The sequence below is a fragment of the Panthera pardus genome, unplaced genomic scaffold, assembly GCF_024362965.1.
Source record: "Panthera pardus isolate Hobbes unplaced genomic scaffold, ASM2436296v1 HiC_scaffold_15, whole genome shotgun sequence".
Lineage (NCBI taxonomy): Eukaryota > Metazoa > Chordata > Mammalia > Carnivora > Felidae > Panthera > Panthera pardus.
Window position 1 is genome coordinate 62,991,015 of NW_026526710.1, and position 23,645 is coordinate 63,014,659.

At 53.9% G+C, this 23,645-nt stretch overlaps 1 protein-coding gene across 9 annotated transcripts in view; it reads left to right on the forward strand.

Annotated features, from left to right (window-relative positions):
- CTIF (cap binding complex dependent translation initiation factor) overlaps positions 1-23,645 on the forward strand; it is a 293,053-nt gene that overhangs the window by 156,161 nt on the left and 113,247 nt on the right. For all 9 annotated transcript variants that reach the window (XM_053902678.1, XM_019464103.2, XM_019464110.2 and 6 more), the window contains one exon: positions 4,179-4,255. In XM_053902678.1, coding sequence (XP_053758653.1) covers positions 4,179-4,255 — 77 coding nt within the window. The remainder of the gene's footprint in view (positions 1-4,178; positions 4,256-23,645) is intronic.

The following is a 23,645-nucleotide window of genomic DNA, read 5'->3' on the forward strand; positions in this document are numbered from 1 at the left end:
ATGAGAAACACCAAGCAGCTGGTAAACCAGAAGGCCGTGCTCTCACTTGTGGGAGGACTGGGGAGGGAGTGTCTCCTACCTGGACTGACATTCACATGAGGCTCTTTCTTTTTCTTTTTTTAGTGTTTATTTACTTATTTTGAGAGAGAAAGAGTGTGAGTAGGGGAGGGGCAGAGAGAGAGAGGGAGAGAGAGAATCCCAAGCAAGCTCTGCACTGTCAGCTCAGAGTCCAATGTATGACTCGATCCCACAACCCATGAGATCATGACCTGAGCCGAAATCAAGAGCCAGACGCTTAACCGACTGAGCCACAGAGGCGCCCCTGGGGCTCTTTCAAGGCATAGAATGGAAGGATTTGTTAAATAAGGAATTAGAGCAGAGACCACTGTTTGCTGTCAAAGGATAATTCTAAGAAGCCTGATAAATTTCCATTCTCCACTTTAGTGATATATTCTGAAAAGCAGGGAGGGAACTCTGGTCCAAAGCCGAAATATCATATCCCCTGGCCAGGCCTGGAGATACCAATCCCCCATGCTCCTTTCCAGATTCTTTATTATTCACACTTGTCATTGGGTGCCTCTTGCCTAGGACATGCTGCCCTTTGCAGCCCTCTCTTATATAAAATGTTTCAGGGCAGCTGCTTCCTGGAGAGTAATGGAGCGAAAGGAGCATGTCCCATTGTGGCTGGATCTTTCTTGCTTGCTTTTTTAAAAAAATTTTTTGTTAACATTTATTTATTATTGAGAGACAGAGAGAGACAGAACATGATCAGGGGAGGGGCAGAGAGAGGAGGAGACAGAGCATCCGAAACCGGCTCCAGGCTCTGAGCTGTTAGCACAGAGCCCGACGCGGGGCTCGAACCCACAAACGGCAAGATCATGACCTGAGCCGAAGTCGGACGCTTAACCGACTGAACCACCCAGGCGCCGCTCTTTTTTTTTTTTTTTTTTTTAATTAACACTTGCTGTCCCCTCTCCCCAGAACATACTGCCCCCGGATTTTCTTCCCACTTTTTAAAATTGAGGCATGATTTACGTACCATAAAATTCACCCTTTTGAAGTGTATGGTGAGTTGGGTTTCTTGGGGTGTTTTTTTTTTTTTTTAGTATATCCTCAAGGTCACACGTGCAACCATCACTCCTGTGTAATTCCAGAATATTTCCATCACCCAAAGAGAAACCTGGTACTCATTTACAGTGACTCCTTATCCTTCCTCTCCCCAGCCCCCGGCCACCACTCATCTACTCCCTGTCTGCACGTTTGCCTATTCTGGACATTTCGTAACAATGGAATTATACAATACTGGGTTTCGGTGACTAGGTTCTTTCCCTGAGCATGATGGGTTGTTGTTGTTTCTTTGGAGGGGGGGTGGGAGTTGTTTTTTTGTTTTCTGAGAGTGAGAGAGAGCCGGGGAGGGGCAGAGAGAATGTGTATGAATGTTAAGCAGGCTCTACGCCCAGCATGGAGCCGGAGGCACAGCTTGACCTCACAACCCTGGAATCAGGACCGGAGTCAAAATCAAGAGTTGGGCCCTCAACCAACTGAGCCACCCGGGTGCTCCCAGCATGATATTTTTAAGGTTCATCCACGTTGTCACATGTATCAGAACTTCCTTCCTTTTTGTGGCCGTATAATATTCCATTGTATGGACATACCACATTTTACTTATCCAGTCCTCAGTTAGTGGACATTTGGGTTGTTTCCAGCCGTGACTCTGATGAGTAAGTGACTCTGATGAACATTCGCGTACCAGCCTTACCTCTTGCCGGTGACTAAAGAAGTTGGGCTAACCCGGATCAACACTGGCCTGATGGCAGATGTGGGTCTGAGCACAGATTCTCTCTTCTTCCGCCGGCCACCTATTTTCCCCGATTGACCCCAGTCACCCTTGTCTTGGAGGGAGTGTGGGCAGCATCTTGAGTTGTGCGGGTCACTCGGTGCCAACCACCAGCCTGAGAAACAAAGTGGCTGATTGAAGAGAGTCCTCCAGTGAAGCTTGTATAAATACAGTATGTCCTGCTTTATGCAGAATCATCCAAAGGAAACGCCAGGAGCTGAAACGTTCACGGTGCAGCTCCAGACCCCATGTTTTTACTCTTATATTTTCTACGCATTCACATACTTCGGAGGAGACAGGTGGATGGACACGGAGGTCACAGCAGGGGCTTCATTAGAAGCCTCGAGGGGCCCTGCAGGTCCTCTGGGCCACTCTGAGTTTGGTAGAGAGCTAGGACTCCAGCGGAGGGTGAGTCCCGAAGGCAGCTCCCCACTGTGTGTGGAGGAGGAGGGCGGGATGCAGGCCAGAGCCCAGGACTCTGAAGCCCAGACAGGGGAGGCCGCACCTTCTGGGCTCATGGAAGGCCCAGGGTCGCGGACAGCTCCGTCTGCCCGGCCTCAGAGCTGAGATCCCGATCCAGGCTGCCAGCTTGAGAGGGAGCCTCGGCTTCCTTCCATTGTCTACGTGGGGCACACCCAGTGTGTTCCTTCGGTGACCCGAGGCCAAGAGGGAGGGAAGGGGCCAGCCCGGAGCTGGGTCAGGATGGGAGAGGGGAAATGAGAGGGGAAGACTTGGTGTTTTTCCTTGTTTGTGTTTTGTATTAAAGAAAAGCAAATAATATCCTTTGAGAAAAACCATTAAACAAAGCACATCCTAAGGCTGCACAGGCCCATTGTGGCCGCCTGGAGCCCGGAATTCATTCATGCTCTTTGGCCGGATTGTCGGAGGCAAGAGACAGGGTAGGAGGGAGGGACTGTTATTACAATAAATGTTGAAATGTGTCCTTCCCTCCTGGGACTCCATAGGAGGCTAGGCCAAGCATCTGTGATGCCGGAGTCCCTGTGTCCTCCCGAGCCTGTTCCCTCTTGTCCTCCCACTGCCGGGCCCCGGGAAGCTCCTTGAGACTGGCCAGAACTGCCAACATCCACCCCGCACTGGTTGGGGACTAAGCCCTGAGAAGGCCTCCCAGTGAGGCCATCCACTGTGGAGCCTGAAACCAGAGGGCTGCTACCATAGAGGCTCTGGGCCTCAGTCTCCCTGTCTATAAAGTGGGGGCGGGGGGGGGCGGGGTTGGGTTATATGGACTCTGGCTGACCACTCTTTTTAAAACATTTTTTTTTAAGTTTTTATTTATTTTTGAGACAGAGACAGAGCATGAGCAGGGGAGGGACAGAGAGAGAGGGAGACACAGAATCCGAAGCAGGCTCCAGGCTCCGAGCTGTCAGCACAGAGCCCGGCGTGAGGCTCGAACCCACGAACTGTGAGATCATGACCTGAGTCGAAGTCGGACGCCCAACCGACTGAGCCACCCAGGCGCCCCTGGCTGACCACTCTTAAACACACCGAGACCTGTCACTCCCTCTCATCCTGTGTGTGCCTAGGGCTGGCCTTCAGCCCAGCTTCAGCAGATAATTCTGCCTGGGGCTCGGCATGTGCAAGATCAGCCCCATGTTATAAGTCGAAGGTCTTTCTCCAACCTTGACGTAGATGCATAGCTGTTGTCCTGACGACACTATACGAGAGTCCATCCTTAGGATTTTTCCCAGTTCAGAGTCTAAAACAGCATTTAACTATTTCATCCTGAGTACCCCCCGGGAGTGTGAGGAATGAGGGTCCTGGGTCAGAATTGCCTGGGCTGCCCTGGGCTGGCGTGAGACAACCCGGGTCCTAGCCCACTCCCTCTTTGTGAGGTCCTCTTTGTTTGCAAGGGGCTGTGTCTCCTCGTCCTCTCAATGGCCCGGAGAAGTTACTGACATTCCCACTGTGTCGGGAAGCTGAGAGAAGTCACGAGTGTTCAAAAAATAACTCCATCATGCAGCCGTGAATCCGGGATCTGGTCCCCGCTTTGTTGCTAATGCTCTACAAGACCTTGAACTGGTTCACTCACCCCTCTGGATCTCAGTGTCCTCGTCTGGAATTTGAATGACTGGGTATGACAGATTCTAAGGTCTCCTTTGTCTCCTTCCTAATCTTCGGTTCTGTAATTACAGCATCATTGCCTGGTGGGAAATGGATTCATTCTACCATTTTCCATTTTTCAGTGTGGATTTGGTGGTCGGAGTCTAGTCGTGCACTCCCGATTTCCTTCGTCACAGATGTCGTTATCAACAGTTACGTGCGAGAAGGTCTTTGCCGTCTTTCCCAAGTTACTAACGATCCCCCTTCCTCCCACATGACGCAGGGCTACCACCCGATGCCCCATGAAGTAGAGATCGCCCACACGAAGAAGTTGTTCCGGAGGAGGAGAAATGACCGAAGGTAGGAGAGACTCCGTCGAGAACTCTGGGTTTTCTGTCCTTGGCCAGCCGTCTGTAGCTCCGTCGGTCCTGGCCTGGGTTTCGCTTTCCCCAGTGGCCAGCTGATACCTGTGAGGTGAAGCAGGTGGGTTGGGTACCAGTCGGGAAGCAGGGGGTACACTTCTCTGGGCCGGCCCAGGGGGTGGGTCCCTTCAGGAGTCCAGGGCAGTGCAGGTTATGCCCCCTCGGGAGGAGAAATGCTCTTTCCCCTGACCTTACCATAACGATAGCAGTCCTCAAGGGACTGGGTCCCAGCTGACATATGTTCTGAGACATGGCCTCCAGGAGCTCACAATTCCAAGGGTTTCTGTCCCGCGTGGTGCTGGGCTCTGCTGTGACGAACGATATGCAGATCAGAAACTGCACATGCACCTGCTCTCTAGCACCCGGACGCGCTCACTCACACTAAGGCAAAAACCAGGGTCTCCCTGCCGTTCAGAGTGCTGGGTGACAGCTAGGGGCCAGAAAACCTGCCACGAGGGGCGCCTGGGTGGCTCAGTCGGTTGAGCGTCTGACTCTTTGATTTTGGCTCAGGTCATGATCTCACGGTTTGTGGGTTCGAGCCCCACATCAGGCTTTGTGCTGACAGTCTGGAGCCTGCTTGGGATTCTCTTTCTCTCTCTCTCTCTCTCTCTCTCTCTGCTCCCCCCCCACCCCCTTCTGCCCCTTTGCCAGTTGCTTTCTCTCTTACTCTCTCTCTAAATAAACTTAGAAAAGAAAAAGTGCCACGAGGCAGCCCTGGATACATAAGCAGCTGAGGCTAGGCGTCCCAGGAAGGCATATGCCTTAGTTTCCTTGCAGCCTCTCTCACATGGAAAGGTCTTCATGGTATATTTCAAATGGAAAACTCCAGGTACCGAGCAATGTTTGGGGTCTGTGGACATTTGTAATAAAGCCGCATTAGAGTAAATGTTTTTGTTTGAATATGCATATATTCCTTCTGGCTGGAAATGTAAAAAATAAAGGAAGAGAGGGAGTAAAAGAGAAGAAGGATGGGAAGGAGGAAGGAGAGAAGGAAAGAGCAAAAAGGCTTCTGCCTAAGGAACTAAAATGAGGTGTGTTCCTCTATGGGGAGTTTTTTCGTGGATAAAAGTGATGGCCTGTGGTTTTACCTTTGATGAACACCGAATGTCGTCTGAGAGCCAAGGAATAGTCCAGCCCTTATCTCTTGCTAAGAAACTAGAGGCCTGTTTTCCTGTTATCCCTTGAAACTAAGACTGTGGCTGACCAGGGTCCCCAGTCCTTCCCTCCACACGTGGGCCCTGACCGAGGAGTGCTGGGTGGTGGCCACAGCTCCGGGCGAATGGGGCACCAGGCACCCAGAGCTCATCATCAGCTGGTGCATTTGGTGGGTATGAGGCCTTCCCAGAGGACAGTAAGCATACAACTGACTAGGAGGAAGGCCTTCTTGGCTTCGACATCAGAACCACCAGGCACGTCACGTGGCTGCAGGAAAAGGGGAAACTGAGCCAGGAGAGTGGGACCAAGCCCTAGTCCAGGCTTGACCAGACCAGGGCAGGCTTATTTCACTGTGGGTGCTGCCTTTTTGCCATAGCTGCTTCACAGAGGCTAATTCCTGGTTTCTGGCTTCCTGGCGGAGGGAAGAAGTAGGGAGCACCCCCTAAAAAGGGACTGGGGTTCTTTGGGGCCGGGAAGGGATCAGGGAGAACAGAGACTTGGTGGCCCTCTTCCCCTGCCGCCCGGTCCCGAGTATGTGTGCGGAGGTGTGTGGAATCCCCAGGCTTCTGAATGAAGGGTCACCCCCTGCCCGGCTCTGCTCCTTCGGGCCCAGGCAGTGGCGGGCTGACACTCAGCACCCATGCTGGCCCCACCTCCGCTCGTGGGCCCGGTCACCTCACTCTGCAGCAACCCCCCCCCACCCCCCCGCCCCCCGCCCTCGACAGTGGCAGGCCTCCAGAGAGCAGCGTGACCCGGGAACGTAGGAAGAGGAGAGTGGCACACACACGCTGGGAAGCCGACCTTCCGCTGAGCCCCACTCGTGTTAACAAACGTCTGGGTTAGGTCAGCACACCTCGCAAAGGATGTGGACGCGGGACAGGGTCCAAAGCGAGGCAATAAAGATGATTAAAGGGATGGAAAGTATGTCCTGGGAGGAGAGGCTGACGGGACGAAGCAGGGGAAGAGCATGCATGCCAATAAAGTCATGAGAGATTTACACGGAGGGCCCGGAGCAGCTGCCTCACGTTCACAGGGACCGAAACCAGGGGGAGCTAGCCGGAATGGAAGAGGGTGTTCGGCTAGACCACACACGGACTCCAGGAGTCAACGTCTTGACCCTCAGAGGGCCCATCTGCGGGTCAGGACGGCAGGGAGCGCCAGGTGGATTGTGTGGCGCCCTGCAGATTAGAGCGGGACGTCTGCGTTCTACCCCAGCTCCCGCGGGACGCGAGGTGGCCTGTGCCCCTGCTGCTGGTCACTTCCAGTTGTGGGAGTCTGAGGCGCGCGCCCCGGAATTCGACACCGGATGGGCATTCCGCCTCCTCCGTTCCCTCCCTCTGTGACCTGGGCAGTTGGTTCATGCCCCTACTTCGTCTTCTGTAAAATGGGTCTGCTAAGCGGGAGGCTTGAACGATCTAATCCTTGCAAGGCCCCTGGAAACAGTCTTGGCGCCGGCCCCCTCTTGGGTCCGAGGTACGCGGGAACCACTGTAAGGAAAGGTGGGGAGCTGGCGGCAGCGAGGGTGGGCTGTCACCCGTGATCTCCCTCGTGAGCCCGGGGAGCTTTGCCCTGCATGCTCTCCAGGATCAGTTTCCTTCTCCTGGATCCGCTTCCCCCGCCAGACACGGAGGGAGGGTCCCTTCAGCGCAGCTGTCTGTGGACTCTGCTCCCACACTCCATGGGCTGCTGCGAGGCGCTCTGTGATTACAATTGAGTTGCGAACGTCTTGTCCTCATTTTGCAGAAAGCTCCAGAACGGCTCATGGGTTGTTTTTTTTTTTTTTCCCTTAAAAATGTTCCCCAAACTTAAAACAACTAGTAACCACTTGCTTCTTTGGGGACGCTACTCAAAGATGTTTGCTGATTTCAGAAAAAATTATGCATTTCATGCTATGAACGGACTAAATGAGCACTTCAAGCGTTCCTCAAAGAGCAACATGCCTCAGGTGCCCTGTCCCCACCCACGTTGGCCACCTGCTGCCTGGAGGAGGGCCTGCCAGCTTCCCCTCCCCGCCCCCCAGGCGACCCACCCCTGGCCACGGGTGCAGGCAGAGGAGCAGGCTCCCGGAGGGCTGAGTCTTGCCCACGCTGCTGACCTTGAGTGAGGTCTCACCGGCCGGGGGTGCAGGATTTTCTCCGCACCTCCTCCACCCTGCTGCGTTTACAGAGATGAACAGACTGGGCAATGAACAACTGTCAGGGTCTGCCCAGGAAACGGAGGAGGGTCCTTTGGATCAATGGTGGGGATCAATGGTGGTAGACAGGAAGGGAAGGGAGCAAGATTGGGCGGGGGGAGAAGCTGAGTCTGGGTGGGGAGTTCTGGCCCTATGGGGGGGCGCTGAAGTTGAGGTGATTCAGATCTGTCCCGAGACGGAGTGAAGGAGCAGGTCTGTATACCCCTGTCTGCTGGTCGTTGGATAGAATTGCCACAACTGTAGGCTGGCAGCTCTTATCACCCAGGGCAGTGTCTATAGGGGCTGACAGCTCCGGGCGGGGGGGCGGTGTCTGCTCCGGCACATCCAGCAGCCGAGGGGGTTGAGTGCCCCGTTCCTGAAGGGGGGCCTGGGTGGCACATCACCCTGAATGCCCCAGTGAAGCAGTACCTGCCTCTCCTACTGGGATTGATGGAGGGGCGCTCTGTGCCACATCCCGTGCTCCAGAGAACACCAGAGAAGTGGCAGGCTTGGCCCCTGCTCTCCAGGGGCTTGCGCAACCCTCTTTGGCTGTTGAAGCCACCAGACTGCATGTAGAATCCGAGCGTCCAAAGAAAGGAGCCAGCAGGAGGTGACCGAGGAGTGCTTCCTGGAGGAGGTGGGCATTGAAGGAGCCTGTGAGACACAAGGGGGATTTGGAAGGGAGACCGGAGGATATCGGGAGGGAAGGAACGGGAAAGGCGCAGCGGAACAGGTGCAGGAGCCAGAAGCCGCCCCACAAAGCTCCCTAGAGACGGAGGCAAGAGGGTGGTGCTTATGGCAGTCACCACCCCCAACGGAACTAAATCGAAGGGAAAGGCCGGAGCTCCTGGTTCCTGATGGGCCCTGGCCCAGGGTGCTACAAGTCTGTGTAGACACAGCACGCTCCAGAACCGGACCTCCTAACAGGGCAGGACAGCGAATGCAGGCACTATCTTTCCGTCGCACGCTGCCCTTGCAGCCCAGGGGGACAAGAGAGCCGTTCTCCAACTTAATCTGTTTCATTAAGTGAGGTCTGAGAATGGTTAATTGACTCCATGCGCAAAGCAGATTTGGAAGGAAAAAGAAAAGAATGCCGTGGTCATCCAGCCAGTGTCTGATGGCCCTGCTGGGCGAGGGGCAGGAGAGCGAGCCGTCCCCACACTTCCGCACATGCCACCCCCTCCCTGGGTCCCCAGGTGGTGCAGTCGGGGCCGCATCCTGGACACCGCTGGGTGATTGGAGCCTGACTGCCCATGGCTGTGGCCTGGCGTCCTCTAATTGTAGGACCAGTTAAGACTCTTATTCCTTCTTCCCTTTCTCTGCCAACATGTGCCCCAACCCTCCCTGGGTGCCAGGCTCTTTCCCTAGGGACAGAGTTAGTGTCAGCCGTCAGATTTGATTTTGCAAGCTCTCTGTGACATCATCTAGGTCACTGATAAAAATGCCCAGGACCTCTGAAATTACTGGCGATGGATATATAACTTTCTAAATAGACTAAAAACCCTGACTTATGTAATTTAAAAGGATAGATTTTTGTTATAGAATTGGCATATCAATTAAAAAATTGTTTAGAAGAACTTAGAATCTATGAGATTCTTTTTTTTTCTCTAATATGAAATTTATTGTCAAACTGGTTTCCATACAACACCCAGTGCTCATCCCAACAGGTGCCCTCCTCAACACCCATCCCAGGAAAAAGTGATGTGGCAAGCCTCTGGAAATACTCCTTGAATCTTGAATCTTGAATCTTGAATCTTGAATCTTGAATCTTGAATCTTGAATCTTGAATCTTGATGTGTTCAGGGTTCCCCAAATGTATCAGGCGAGTAACCCTTTCAAAAAAGGAAGTAAATTTGCTCTGGTTCATGCGAATCTGTGCTAGCTATTGGCTACATCATTTCTTCCAAAACATCTGTTTGGGAATCTCTTGGAGAGACATGATATCTATGCATTTTCTGCTTTTTGAGAATTGGAACTGTAAGCACACAGCTACAGCACTTTGTCTGTCCTCCAAGATTCCTCAGACGTGTGCCGGGACCCCTTAGGACCTCAGTAAAGCATTCTCTTTTCCTGAGCAATACCACTCCATCCCTTGGGCGAGAAGATGAGAATTCAGAGCACCTGTCACTCCCCCCCCCCCCCCACCCGCCGCCTATCGGCCCTGGACATCGTATGGACACTCCAGCAGGGTCTGCCTCTCCTGGCCCAGCGCTTATCCTCCGACAGAAAGCAAATCTTTCTTTCAGCTGCACCCTTAATTTTACATCATTAACCCTGTCAGCAACCCCATGCTTCCCTCCTCCCTCTCACTCAGAATACGGAATTATAATTTTAGAACCCTCACTAATCCCTCTTAGGCCCCCTCTGCGACACATTCTGATGACTACCCCATGCTTTGATGGTCATCACTGGACATGGGCAACCTCTCATTCCATTCTGGAATCACTGATCCCTCCTCCTTCTCATTTCTAGGCTCACAGGCAAGGACCCTGGGAGTTCTCTGGGCCTCTTTAACCCCCTTTCCTTCCGACCGGGAACAGATCAGGAATTAACTAGTTCAGATCCCTGGATCTGTCCATCAGCTTGTGAGTTGTTAAGTTAGCCTGTTTGGAAGTACCATCAGTCCTCGTTACTTGTGGATTCCACATTTGCCAATTTGCCTACTTGCTAAAATTTATTTGTAACCTCAAAATCAATGTTCAGTGGTCCTTGCAAGGTCATTCATGGGCATGCCCGGGGTGGGGAGAAATTTGAGTGGCCGAACATGCACGTTCCCAGCTGGTGTCAGACGAGGAGATGCTTCTCACGATCTCTTTCGTGCCACGATTTTCACATTTGTGTGCTTTTGCTGTTTAAAATGCCTAGATACTGACATGCTATCTAGGGTTCCTAAGGGCAAGAAGGCTGTGATGTGCCTCATGCAGAAAAATCCGAGTGTTAGATAAGTGTCATTCAGGCACAAGTTATATATAGTCAGGATACCTACGATACATTTTCATGATTGATAGAGTGCTGTTGCCGTGAGTTCACCATTAATGAACCAACAATGCATATTAAGTAAGGTGTCTTTAGGCAGAAACGGATAATATAAGGCGTATGTATTGACTGATTGGAGAAAATGTTGTGGCCAGAGGCTTGTAGGAACCTAACCCTGTGTTTCCCTTGGGAATAACCGTCCGGTATTCCCTAATTCAGTGTTTGCGGGACTTTGTAGAACTTAACTACAGCGGATAATGAGAATCACCGATGCTCACTCTTTAAAGCAGGGTAGAGAGGTGCCCAAGGTAAAGGAATAGGTTGTGAGTGATAGGATTTCAGACCTGAGTAATTTATCTTGTTTGTCTGGTGGTGGGAGAGCTGGGGGCAAGAGAAGGGAGGATCAGGAGACCCTTCCTCCCCTGGTCGTCACCTGGCTTGGGCTTCACTGAGGGGATCTCTGTTTCATTCGCCCCATCCGGGGATGACACCATCCCTGAAGCCCCCCAGACTGCTCAGCCCTGCGGTGACCATCAGCATCATCCTGTCATCAGGAGCCCAGGGGACGGCGAGACAGATCACACTGCCATCGCCCGAGGTTTGTCTTTATATCCCAGCAAGGAAATTGCCCTCATTAAGTCTCTGCTAAAGATAGATAAGAAAATGGGACAGGCAAACCCCCACCTGGCAGGCAGCCCTGTCAGATTCTAAGCAAAATGAGTCAGATAGGAATTATTTTTAGGCTCTGTCTCCTCCTCCCCCACGCCCACCCCCAAGCAGGCGCTCTTGGAAAGAACAGCTCATTTCTTGAAGCCAGATGTCCATGTCTGTGTCCAACTGACGTGAGAGCCCTGATAGGCCTAGAGAAGACCCCGGCCTTTGTACAAACCACAATGGCCAGGTCATCCTTTGGACACAGCAGCCACCTCGCTCAGCGTTCCTGGGAAGAACAGGCCGTGAGGGGGCCCTGGGAAGGCTGGCCCGCGACTCACCTAAGAGCGATGCTCCTTCCCAGGATGCCCTTGCTCGCCCCTCTTTCCCGGCACATGCCGCCCGCTCAGGATCTGCTCTATGCATCGTACTTCGTGGGAAAGAAAACAAGACCCTGGGCCCCTCTCCCAGTGAAGGACCAGCATGTCCCCTGGGCCAGGCACCCGCATCGTGGGAGGGCCCTTTTGTGCATTTTGGCAGAGCTCCCGGGTGCCGGGCCCCCGGCAGTGGGCATCTCCTAGTCTGTGCCCACTCTGGGAAGCTGAGCATTGCCCTTGTTTGCTGTCTTCCCCTTTTTCCAGCAAATAGGATTTGTGCAGACCCCATAGACCCTAGACAGCCAAGGAGAGTGACCTGGAGGTGAGGGATCTAACTGGAGTGGAAGCAGGGGCCCGTGCCCACCGGCCTGGAGGGCAGGAGGGTTGCTGAGTAGGAAACTAGCTGAGAGAGAGAAATACCATCGTCACCGGGTCTGTGCCTGGGACAGAGGGTAGAGCGGGTACCCCAGGAGACAGCCTCCCGAGCTGGTTCAGTTACCCCTCCTCAGTAGTCTCAGGCTCTGTTTCTGCAGTGTTGGGCATTTGGGAGTTGGCTCACAGATGTTGACCCCTGGTCCTCCCCCCAGGAACTCCAAGGACCCCAAGTAACCGGGCCCCTGGCACGGAGTCCACAGGGCCTTGCCTGGGGGCGGGGGGCATGGTGGGCGGTCCACCTGCACAGCCTCCCTTGGCTTCAAGACTAGCTCATCCCTCACCAGGCAGGGCATCTTAAGGAGATACGGACCCGCACCAAGCCTTCTCGTTCTTCTTGTTGTCGCAAGGACATTGATGCCTGCAGGAGTGCCATCAGATGACATCGATGGCAGGTATGCAAGAAGTTCCAGAGGCCATAACCAGTGCCCCTTATATCTTCAACCCAACCCATGTGCCCTCTCCAGAAGGTTCCAGAAAGGCAGGCCCTATCTGCTCTGCCTGTGTGCATCTTTCAGGACCAAATCTGGTGTGGGTTGGTACCCCGGGTACCCTGCATGCCTGGCTGAGTCCCTATACTCCCAGAGATGAGATACAGCCTGGGACCGCCATACTCGGAAGGCAGGCTGTGCCTCCCATTGGGTCTAGGGCCTTTGTGCCGGACCCACGGACAAGCCCAGCCCACCCTCCGTCGTCTGGAAGTCACTCAGCGGTTTAATAAGCACTTCCAGAATGCTCACCATGTTCGGGATACACTGAGCCCTTTACAGAATATCAGCTCATAGAGTCTTGCCACAACCTTAGAAAGGAGATACTGTTTTTATTTCCATTTTACAGATGCGGAAAGTAACTTGCAGACTTGCACAGAGAAGTGAAGTAACTTGCCCAAAGTCGCAGAGCTGGGAGGTTTAGCTGAGCCAGACTGCAAACCCAAGCAGTCTGGCTTCAGAGCCCCCAACCGGTTCTGTGCAGAAGACTCCTGTCTGTCCCCTCCTTGGCACGTTCAAGCTCCCTCTTTGGGCCTTTCACTGCCTTCTATATGCCACCCCCCCCCCCCATTAACTCTTGTGCGGGGTGGGGTGGACAGCATGGGGCTGCTGTTTTCAAATGGACTGAATGGGGAGCTAGTGCATATTCCAAAGGAATGAGCAAATGGGCAGGTTTCAAACGAGACCTACCCAACAGAGTCCTTCACCTTCTGCCTCCTGCACCCCAGCACCCACTCTGTCATGCCTGTAGATCCCTTCCCCGGCTCAGATGATTCACGCATGGGCATATTTAGGAAGGCCCTGCAGTAGCCTGGAGCTTTCCCAGGTTGTGGGGGCCCCACCCAGTGAGAAACTGGAGGAGGGGTGGCGTGAGTTCTAGAATGGTGGGCAGCTCTCAGAGGAGGGCGGTCTGGCCGGGAGCACCTCCTCCCATCCCCCCACCCCTGTCCCAGGGGGACGAGCCCAGAGCACGAGGGTGCCTCCCACTCCCCAGGGCTTCCCAGCAGGGACAGGGGCACAGGTTTTAAAAATACCAAGGAGCCTTCCTGCCTGATCAGCATTTACCCTGGGCTCCAGGGGTTATTTCTGAGTCTTCCCGGTAATTCAAGTTTAGCCATTTATTCCAATGCGTGTGTTGGGGGGAAGCCAAGGTGGCCTCTATTATGGTTTGGAGTATCCTGGGGGGACCCTGGTGTCCAGAAGTGATTCAGGGTCTCAATTAGGCAAGCCGTCAGCAAACAGAATTAAAATAACTCAAGATAGGCCCTTGGGTCCTCGGGGGTGATGCCTGTGCTTAGTCCCCATGAGGGAAATGAAGACCGAGGTGTCCCCTGTCCCCCGCGTGCCCAGGGTCCTCTCTCAAGTGGCATCCACAGGGATCTCAGCGCCCTTCCAAATGCAGAATGGACAGAACGGCCGGTTCTTTCCAAGTAGGCCTGGACAGACAGACAGACAGAGAAACGGACAGCCAAGCCCCAGGAGCAGACGGGCCCACAGCCATGGCACACTCTGTGGGTCCAGCTGTAAACCGACACAAACTTACCAGCAGCTCACGGGGAGCCCCCAGCACATTAACACCTCAGCAGTGTGGGGCAGAATTATTGAATCTTCCCAACAACCCCCAGGAGGAACTAGTTTTTATTTCCCTTTTCAGAGCGGCGAAGTAACCGGACAGCACATAACCTTCCCAATAGACCTTTAGAACCCGCTACCCGTGCCAGCCATACCCGCTCTCTGCCCCTCCACTCCCTGAGACATGCCCCCCTACGTGCCCTCTGCCCGCCCCGCCTCCCTCCTGTCACACGGCCCCCACTGTGCTCCTCGTCTGGTCTGCGTAGGACCCCTCCCGCCTGACTTCCGCCCTTGCCGGCTCCCTTCCCAACGCTCCACCCTGCAAGCTCTTTTTAGGCCTCTCCAAACCTCTTCCCCGGCCTTCCCCACGGAGGAAGGCCTGGCACACACCCAGAAAGCCCTGCTCGCCTCAGTCAAGTCCCCTGGCTCACCTGGAACAGGTGAGGCAGCTGAGAGATTCGGGGGCGGGCGGGAGGCCCCGGAACGTGCAGGACGCTGGCTCAGTTGTGAGCCCCCGCATCCTGAGCCACCCCTCCAGGTGAACAGATGAGCCCGGAACAACAGCGGCCACCCCAGGGCTGTGTTATCCACAGTTACACCCTCCCTCGGGAATCCAGCAGCCCTCAAGGTGTCTTCAGACTCTGTCTTTTCAGCCTATTTTAGGCTTTCTGTTCGCCGGGCCTGGCACTGAACTTTGCAGAACATGTATGCAGACCCAAAACAAAGATGAGGAGTGTTTTGAGGAAGAAAAAAATATGATACGGGGCTGTGTGTGTGTTTCGTCCGTCTGGTGGCCCAGTGGCCATAGTAAACATGTTCCAGACTGGCTCAGTGCTTCAGGCAGCAGATGGCACAGGCTTGTCACCTTGAGCGGGAAACCTGGTGCCTTTGAACCGTGAGCTGCAGCCATGGGTCAGGGAGGCAGAGCGGGGATCAGGGTGGAGCAGGCAGAGGAAAGGATTCTGACTTCGCCCTGATGTTCTGGAAGGCTGGAGATGCTCGGTCAGGAGTAGGGTAGAGAGGTGATCATCAGGATGTCTCCAGGCAGGGCCCACGAAAGCCAGCTCCCTCCAAAGGCCCCGCTATCCAGTTCCCGACCCTGTGCCCTCAGGGGAGTCTCGGGCACCTTTCCCCACTGAAGCTTTACTATATTTTTACTGTGGCTTTTCTTCTAACACAGTCGGGGGAAACCGTCTCTACCCCTTCGTCCACCCCACCTCCCACTATTCCCAAACAGCTCCTGTAGCCCGGATTTACTGCTTTTGCACCCCATCTTGTGAACCGGGGTATCAGGGGTCGATTTGGCCTTCACGTGTAACAGGCCCGGTTGCCTTGCATTTTCTCTGAGTTAAGAGAATGATCTCGTGCTAAGAGTTTCCAGCATACTGAGAGACCAGTAAAGGGTGGGGAGGGAGGGAGGGAGGGAGGGAGGGTAGAAGGGTTGTATTTTCTGAAGAGAGGATTTTGAGATGCTAAAAGCCTGAAACCATCCCCCTTTAGGCAAACGTCCCCTTTGTCTCTACCTCTATTTAACGAAAATCACATAACATGAGCCACTGCAGCCAAAATGGGTGGGTGGCCCCCTGAGTGAGTGTGCACAGTTCACCAGGCTTGGTTTGGGTCTCGTTGCGAGATGTGGAGCCTCAGAGGCATTGTTTCACCTCTCTGGGGCATGATTCTCATGTGCGACATGGGACATCTACCTTCTAAGGCTGTTTTGCAGTCCAAATGAGACAATGCCTCCAAAGCAGGTAAAATGTCAAGGGCTGTGCAAACATGAAGATTTCAGCCATCTGTGTTGTGTTTGTAGTGCACGCACGTCGGTGTGCATGGTTGTGTGTGTGTGACTGCTTTCGGGACTCCGCCGGTTACCATTTCCAGTGGTAGTTTGCTGGAAATGCAGTGTGGCCTGGACGTTTGTATTGGTTATCCCTCGCTGTGTAACAAACTACTCCAACAAGCAGAGCTTAAACAACAAGCATCTCTTGTCTCACGCGGTCTCCAAGGGTCAGGAATCCAGGAGCAGCTTAATTGGGTGGTTCTGGCTCAGAGTGTCTCTTGAGATTGCAGTCAAGCTGTTGGCGGGGATGGTGATCGTCTGAAAACCTGATTCAGACGGGATTGGAAGGTCCACGTCCAAGTTCACTGACGTGGTTGTTGGCAGGCCTTAGTTCCTCACTGGCTGTTGGCCGGAAGCTTCATTTCCTCGCAATGTGGGCCTCTCTGTAGGGTGCTCATGACAGAATGAGTGATCTGAGAGCGAGCGAGCGAGCGAGCGAGAGAGAGAGAGAGAGAAAGAAGCTGTCATGTCTTTTACAACCTAATCTCAAGAGTGACCTACCATCCCTTCTGGCATATTCTGTTGGCCACACAGACTAACCCTGGTACAGTGTGGGAAAGACTGTATGAGAGCGTGAATACCAGGGGATGAGGACCATGGGGTGGGGGTGCATTTTTATCTGTTTCTAGTTCCTTTCTGTGTCATTGCCTCCCCCCAGCCCCCACTTTAAATGACCTAGTAAAATCCACCAACGGCTTTGAATAGGTTGAGGTGTTTTGACCTAGTAAAATCCACCAATGGCTTTGAATAGGTTGAGGTGTTTTGTGTTTTCTCTTTTCTGGTTCAACTTCAAATCTTTCAACAATGCCTTCCTTATCTCCTCTTTTCTTCCGTCCTCCCTGTCCATGGTTCCTCTGTGTGGTGGAATATGAGTGAGTATTTCCTACCTAGAGAGAGTATGAAGCCAAAGGATGCTGTTGTCTGAGCTTTGGAACATACCTGTCCTCCAGGGAGTCCAGCAGGTAGTTCCAGAAAAAGAGAACTTTCCAAGATACACACACACACACACACACACACACACACTCATACTCACCCATATACTGGTTTTCCCTTAAACTCTATCATCTCAATGATCATAAAAGGTTGGGCTTTCAGTGAAAGCATACTGAAATGCTTGAATCTGTTAGACACTGACAGGGAAGGCTTCCTTGGGTAGCAGAGAAAAGAATACAAATATTAACAACCCAGGTAGAGGTGTCTTACACAGTGTTCCTCCTGACATCCCCCCAGCAGGCCTGAGAGACAGATAACACACACACACACACACACACACACACACACACACACACATAAGCATCCCCCTCGTGACAGTGATATAGGGACTCAGAGAGGCCACGTGGTTTCCTCCAGACTTTGTGGAACCCAGTAGGAATATCCAGACTCCCTTCTACAGGGTTCTGTCACATTGACCCCGCACAGGGAGACGCGTGCTTCTTTTCTCCCCACTCCAGAGGAAAAGGTGATTCGGAGTTGTCTGCCTGTCTGGGTGCGGGGTGTTCTGCCTGGGAGGGTCGGCCAGATATTGGAGGGGTTCAGAATAGTTGGGGGAGGGGAGATATCCCTCAGAACCGGGAACGTTTAGGCGGGCGTGATGACAGGCTGTGAGGGAACAGTGGCGACAGGCTGAAGGGGACCCTCGGTCGTCTGCCCCTTCCAGTCCATGCAGGCGCTTTTCCCCTCCATTCGGAAGGCGTCATCAGAAGTACCTTGGGACGCTCTGGCTCCAGATAGAGTCATGGAATGAAGGGATAATACGCCCTTTTTGACCAGAGCTGTGCTGTCCAGTACAGTATCTACAGTTTAAGTTCGTTAGAATGAAGCAAATTAAAGTTTGTCCTTTGGTCACACTGGCCACTTGTCAGGTGCTCACTAGTTACACACAGATGATGGTTACCACGTGGGACAGTGTAGATGGAGAATGTCTCCATCCTTGCAGAAAGTTCTGCTAGATAGTCCTGCTCTGCAGAAACCCTCCTGGGACATCACTGTGGGGTGACCCAGGGAGCCCCAACCTGGGGTGACCCAGGGCACATACTGAAAGTTATGGAGAAGGGAGGGCTGGCCGTCCCCCTACCTGCCATTGGCTCCTATGTCAACACTCCCTGCCCTCTATGCTTGAGTGGAACTCCGTTAACCCTCTCGTTCCTGGAGAACTTCATGCACAAACCACGTCTCCAACCAGGTCTTCCCCAGGATCAGCTCAGGGCACCAGACAAGGGCTTGGTTTCGTTTTGGTAGCCGGGGGAGTATCCAGATGGACGAAGTGTCTTCGGACCCGATCTTGTGTAGAAAATAAACACATAAACCAATAGAAGACCTCCTTAGTTTTGATCAGGTTGGGGCCAGAATCCCAACTGTCCCACCCACCCGTGTCCCTTTGTCCCCGCAATTGTTTTCAAGTTTATTTTTATATTTGTTTGTTTTGAAAGAAAGTCTGAGTGGGGGAGGGGCAGAGAGCGAGAGGAGAGAGCAAGAATCCCAAGCAGGCTCTTCTCTGTCAGAGTGGAGCCCAATTCACCCAACGCAGGGCTTGAACTCACCAACCGTGAGATCATGACCTGAGCCGAAGTCAGACACTTAGCCAACTGAGGTCACCCAGGCACCCCTGTCCCCGCTCCTGTAAAGTAGTTACGGAAGCCGCTCCTTAGGGAGTGCCCCCCAACCCCACCCCGTGCTGGGCATCCCGTCTGGATCAGGGGTCAGCAAACTTATCCCATAAAGGACCAGATAGTAAAACAAACTGTATTCACAGAAACAGATGGTGGGGGATTTGGCCCAGAGGCCAGTGTTTGCAAATCCCTGATCTAGATTATCACAAATCCTCCAACAAACCCAAAGAGAAGAAAATTTGTTTCTGCTGTACAGCTGAGCAAGTGAAGTCACCATACTCAACTCTGTTCTCCCATGTTTCCTGGGGCAAACCCAGGCCTGCCTGGCCAGAGTTCACATCCCCTGTCTTTCCTCCCTGCTGGGGATTAGTGCCTGCCCAGGGTCCCTCCCCAGGACAGAGATAGCAAGAAAGCCAGAAGAGAGGTCCAGGGGGTACCAGGCTGTCTTTCCCCATTTCCCAGCATGCACTAGTCCTTGAACACAGCGCTAGATGCGAGAGATGAACCTCTCAGGGCTAGTCTGCTGGCTGGATACTTGAGCTTGGTCTGATTAGCCTCACAAACCCTGTTGGCTCCTTGCCCCAGAGCAGGCAAAGGTCCCCACGGATGCATTTTGACGTGGAGGCCGCAGAAAACCTAGCCAAATGCTGTGGTGGGAGACCTCAGGACGCAGGGTACCTGAGAGTAGCCAGTGACACCTAATGGGTACAACTTGGAAGGCTCTAGGAAAACTAGAAGTCGCAAGTCCCTGCTCCCTGAAGTTGTTAAGGCAGGAGCCAAAGAGGCAGAGGTGCAAGGGGAGGAAGGGCTGACAGTGTGGGACAACACAGCCAGGACAGGTCTTGCCTCAGCGACGGGGCTGGCCAGACCCACACCTGCCAAGGGGCAGCCACAGCCTCCAGCATCCCCCTGGAGAAGCCTGCTGCACAGCCACCCCCTCCAGCGGGGCCCCTTCTCCTAAGCCCACGGCCTAGAGCTAACACAGCAGCCCAAAGCGTCTTCAGGCTAAGAGGGGTCTCTTGATCTTGGTGACCCATCCTTGACCAGCCCTTTCTGGACTGGTCTTCTCATTTACTCTCTGGAGTTCCTTTGGATCACAGCAGTGCCTCTTCTGGAGACGAACATGGCCCAGCCAGTCAACGCTGTCCCTTACGTGCCCTCCACACCACCCCAGCCATGCCACCAAGGGACAGGGCTGCCCAGCACCCTGCCAGGGTCTCCATCCAGACTGTAGGCAAGAGGAGGCACTCACGAATGTAACCAGCCATGTGGGGGCATTAGTCCCCTCTGTGCCCTCAGCAGAGGCATGATGGGCTCTCCCTTGATGTTCGATCTACACATTAATAATCCTAGTGTGAAAAAATGCTATTCTGAGAGGTGCTGGGGATTTGCCGCCTGGACTTCCTTCATTAGCATATGCCTTCTTTGGGTTAAAAATCCACATTTCCTGAGTTCCCTACAAGGTGTAGCTGCCCTCCTGGGAGAAGCAGATCCCCTCACCCAGCCTGAGTGGTTGAGGCAGGACCAGCTGGGCTCTCGGCCAGCCACTCTTCTCCCGGGGGAGCCTGCTGAGCTCAGGATCAGGAATCTTGCCCAAGCCCCAGGGAGCACCTGCAGTCGGGAGGGGTGACAGGGATGCGGGTGGCCTGGCAAGAATCTCTGGCTGCCGGAGAGGGAGCGCACCAGCTTTGGTGAAGGACTTCTAAGGCGGGTATTTAGAACGTGTGCCGGGGGATGAGCTGGTCCATCCCACCACAGAGCAATAGGAGTGTTGAGGAGGAAGAAGATTCTCTGAGTCTGCCCAAGGTTTTTCATTTTGCAAGAGCAGGAATGTGAAAGAAGTCTCCTTCAGGCCACGCCTGCAGGGACCCTGCTAAGCCAGCAGGCCCCCAGCCCACCTCAGATCGCCCTGAGTACCCCTCCAGCCCCTTCCCCTCAGAAATCACAGCTAACCCATCCCTTCTCCACGTCTCTCAGGGCTGGGTCTCAGAGGTAAGCTTCTCGTCAGTAAAGGGCTACTCCCCACCTTGACACTCCCCTGTGCGTTAGCAGTGGTCTTAATTCTGATGGAGGTGGATGGCCATCCACTAAACGGGATATCTGGGGATAGAGTGGCCATCTCCCCAAGGCAGGGTTAGCTCTCAGCAAGACCATTAGGGATGTTGGGTTCTTCAAATTCCACAGATGCTGCCCCACGAGCCCTGGCTCGTATCTAACAGGGGACAGGCCAGCCTGGAAGGGAGGGGCTCATATCCAACAGGGGACAGGCCAGGCTGGAAGGGAGGCTTAAGGCCCCATCCCCTCTCCCCAGGGCCAGGAGTTGGGGGGACCTTCAAGGCTGCTCCTTCTCCTGGCAAAGACTGCCCACGAAAATAGGTCAGGGCTGCCCCCACCCCCGCCTTGAGCATTGCTGTGGTCAAAGAGATGATGTCAGATTAGCTACATTAAAATGATTCCATACCCAGGATTCATTTACCTCCTGTTTATCATCAGGGCAGCATTTTAAGGGAGAGAAGAAAGTTTTCTTCCAGAGGCAAAAGTACTTTCCATTGTTGGCCTCACCCGCCTCGTGATCCCCAGATGGTGGGAGCAGTGCATGGCACCATTACCCTTACAGGGAGATGAGCAGGACCCAGAAAAGGGGACTTTGGATCCGGAAGAGAGGGTCTGCTAGGTGCCTCTTGCCGGCCTACGTCTGCACCAAGCATGCGAGTTTATAATCTAGTTGGAGACGGAAGATTGAGATAGGCTGGACAGGGGCGCCTGGCTGGCTGAGTCAGTAGAGCATGCGACTCTTGATCTTAGGGTCGTGAGTTCGAGCCCCACGTCGGGTGTAGAGATTACTTTAAAAAAAAAAAAAAAGATATGCTGAACAATTCACTTTGTAATGTGTTGTGTGTGCGCATCTATATGTCTATGCACGGGTGCATATATGGTGTGCCTATATGTGCAGGTACATGCGTATAAATGTGTGCGTGGTGTTTGTGTGCATGCGTGTGTGGATATGCCCATGTGTGTGTGTGTGTGTAATAGTGCGATATGGGACATAAGCCCTCAGGCTTCAGAAAAAGGAAAGAGTTCTGGGGTTTACTGCAGGAGCCAAGAAGGCTTCCTGGAGGAAGCGGAATGTGATCGGTCCCTTCAGCGGGGCCGGGCAGAAGGGAGCGCGTTCCTGGCAAGTGAGCAGAGGCAAAAGTCCTGATGGCCCCTGCCTGGGGTGGCATTCAGGGACAGGGGGGAAGTCTGACCTGACTGCAGAGGACACCATTGAAGTTGAGGGCAAGGCAGGGAGGTGGGCCCTCCGCGGAGAAGACCCAGCACACCAAGTTCCAGTGGCGTCTGTGGTATGTTGCATATAGATGTCCAGGCAGCGAGTCTAGGAGAGGACGTCCCTGGAGGGGGACAGCAGGCGCCAAGGCACATGGTTGGAAGGCAGGAGGCATATGGAGGGTGGTTCTGAGGACGAAGTTCATGGTGGAGAGAAGAAGGAGGTGAGATTGGGTGCTAGAGGAAGAGAGGTGTTGACAGGTGAGGAGAGGGCACCTCACAACAGATTCTCTATCTCCTGGTACCCAAGGTGGCCTCGGATCTTTGTCTTGTATCCCCGAGCCCAGTTCCCCTCCTTTGAGGCTGAGGTCTGCAGAGTGCCGGCTGGCGATTAAGTTTCCCCATCAAGATAGGTTGTGCTGAAAACGTCTACCCAGGGGCACTCAGGTCCACTTAGAGGGGGTAGGTGCTCCCGTTCCATGCGCTGTCCTCTCTAGGAGCTCCAGCCCATGTGTCTGGGGCCGGAACAGGATACACCTCATGCGTGCTTGTGGAGGGGAGAACGGACGGTCCCGGGGGGGAAGGCTGGGCTGCTTGTTCTCCTGTATGTCAGCGGAAGCGGAGGAGTTGGAAAGGGCACGCCAGGGTGGTCCGGTGGTTAGGATGGACTCATTCCTGGGAATGGTTGCCACGAAGCCTTTCCCCAGCTTCTCCAGAGCGGCAACTGTTCCTTCCCGGAGTGTTATGAAAACCTGCAATTACCAAGCTGCCCCTGGGTGGGGGCGTTCAGACCTCCTCGTCTTCCTTCCAAGATACACTGAGTCAGGACCTGGTCAGTGCAGAAAGCGGATTCCTCTCCCATGTTCCTTTCCGCACAGCCCCGCGGGCTGTGGTTAATGAGCTGGGTGATTATGGAGCTGACATCTGGGATTTGAAAGGTGAAGGGCATGGATGGATGCCTGTGCCTCTCCAGGCTCTGCAGGCAGCTGTCCGCCTGCTCTCGGCATGCTCCGGGGCCACCCGGCCGATCCCACGGCGTCCCCGGGGTTTGGGGCCCTCCCTGCCTGTAGCTGCAGTGAGCGGAAGCCAGAGCTGTGGACGAGAGGTGGGACAGGAGGTTAAGCTGGAGCCCGTTGGGCACAGCTTCGTGGGAAGCCCCACCCGGGCTGCCACTTTGGGACGGCTCATAGTTTTTGCTCTTTCTATTTCTTCCAGTGACTTTTTCTTTTTGGCGTATTTCTTTCCTGGCCTCTTGCCTTTGCCTGTGTGAGTTGTGTTTGGGAGTGTGGGGAGAGAAGGAAAAACATAAAGGGTGGGTGGCTCCAGATCCGAAATTCTCTCCATGGAAGAAAGAATAAAAGCGATGCTCGTGCTGCAGAAGCTTTCTAGATCTGCACCACCATGGCCAGTGAGGCTTCCCTCCTGGGGAAGGTGGCACCGGCCCAGCCTCAGGTAGGAAGAGCGGACGAGCTTCCTGGTAGGCCTGCCGGCCGTGGGGGCTCGGCCTCTGTATTCCTGGGGGAGCATTCAGCCCTCTGCCATCCTGACCGGTTGCCCGGTCACCTGCTATTATTCCACTCCGATTCTGGCATCTGTGAACTCCCTGGAGCCATACTGCCCAGCTGGCTCTCCCTGCTGACCCCCTGCTTTGTAAGCGCACTCCTCCCTCCTGCTTGCAGCTCTGTCTCCGTGATCCAGCACGTGGCTCCAAGTCACCCACGTGCAGAAAAGCCAGTGATGGGGCCGAGGCAGTAACGTGACGAAACTCTTGTCTGCGCCTTCCCAGGA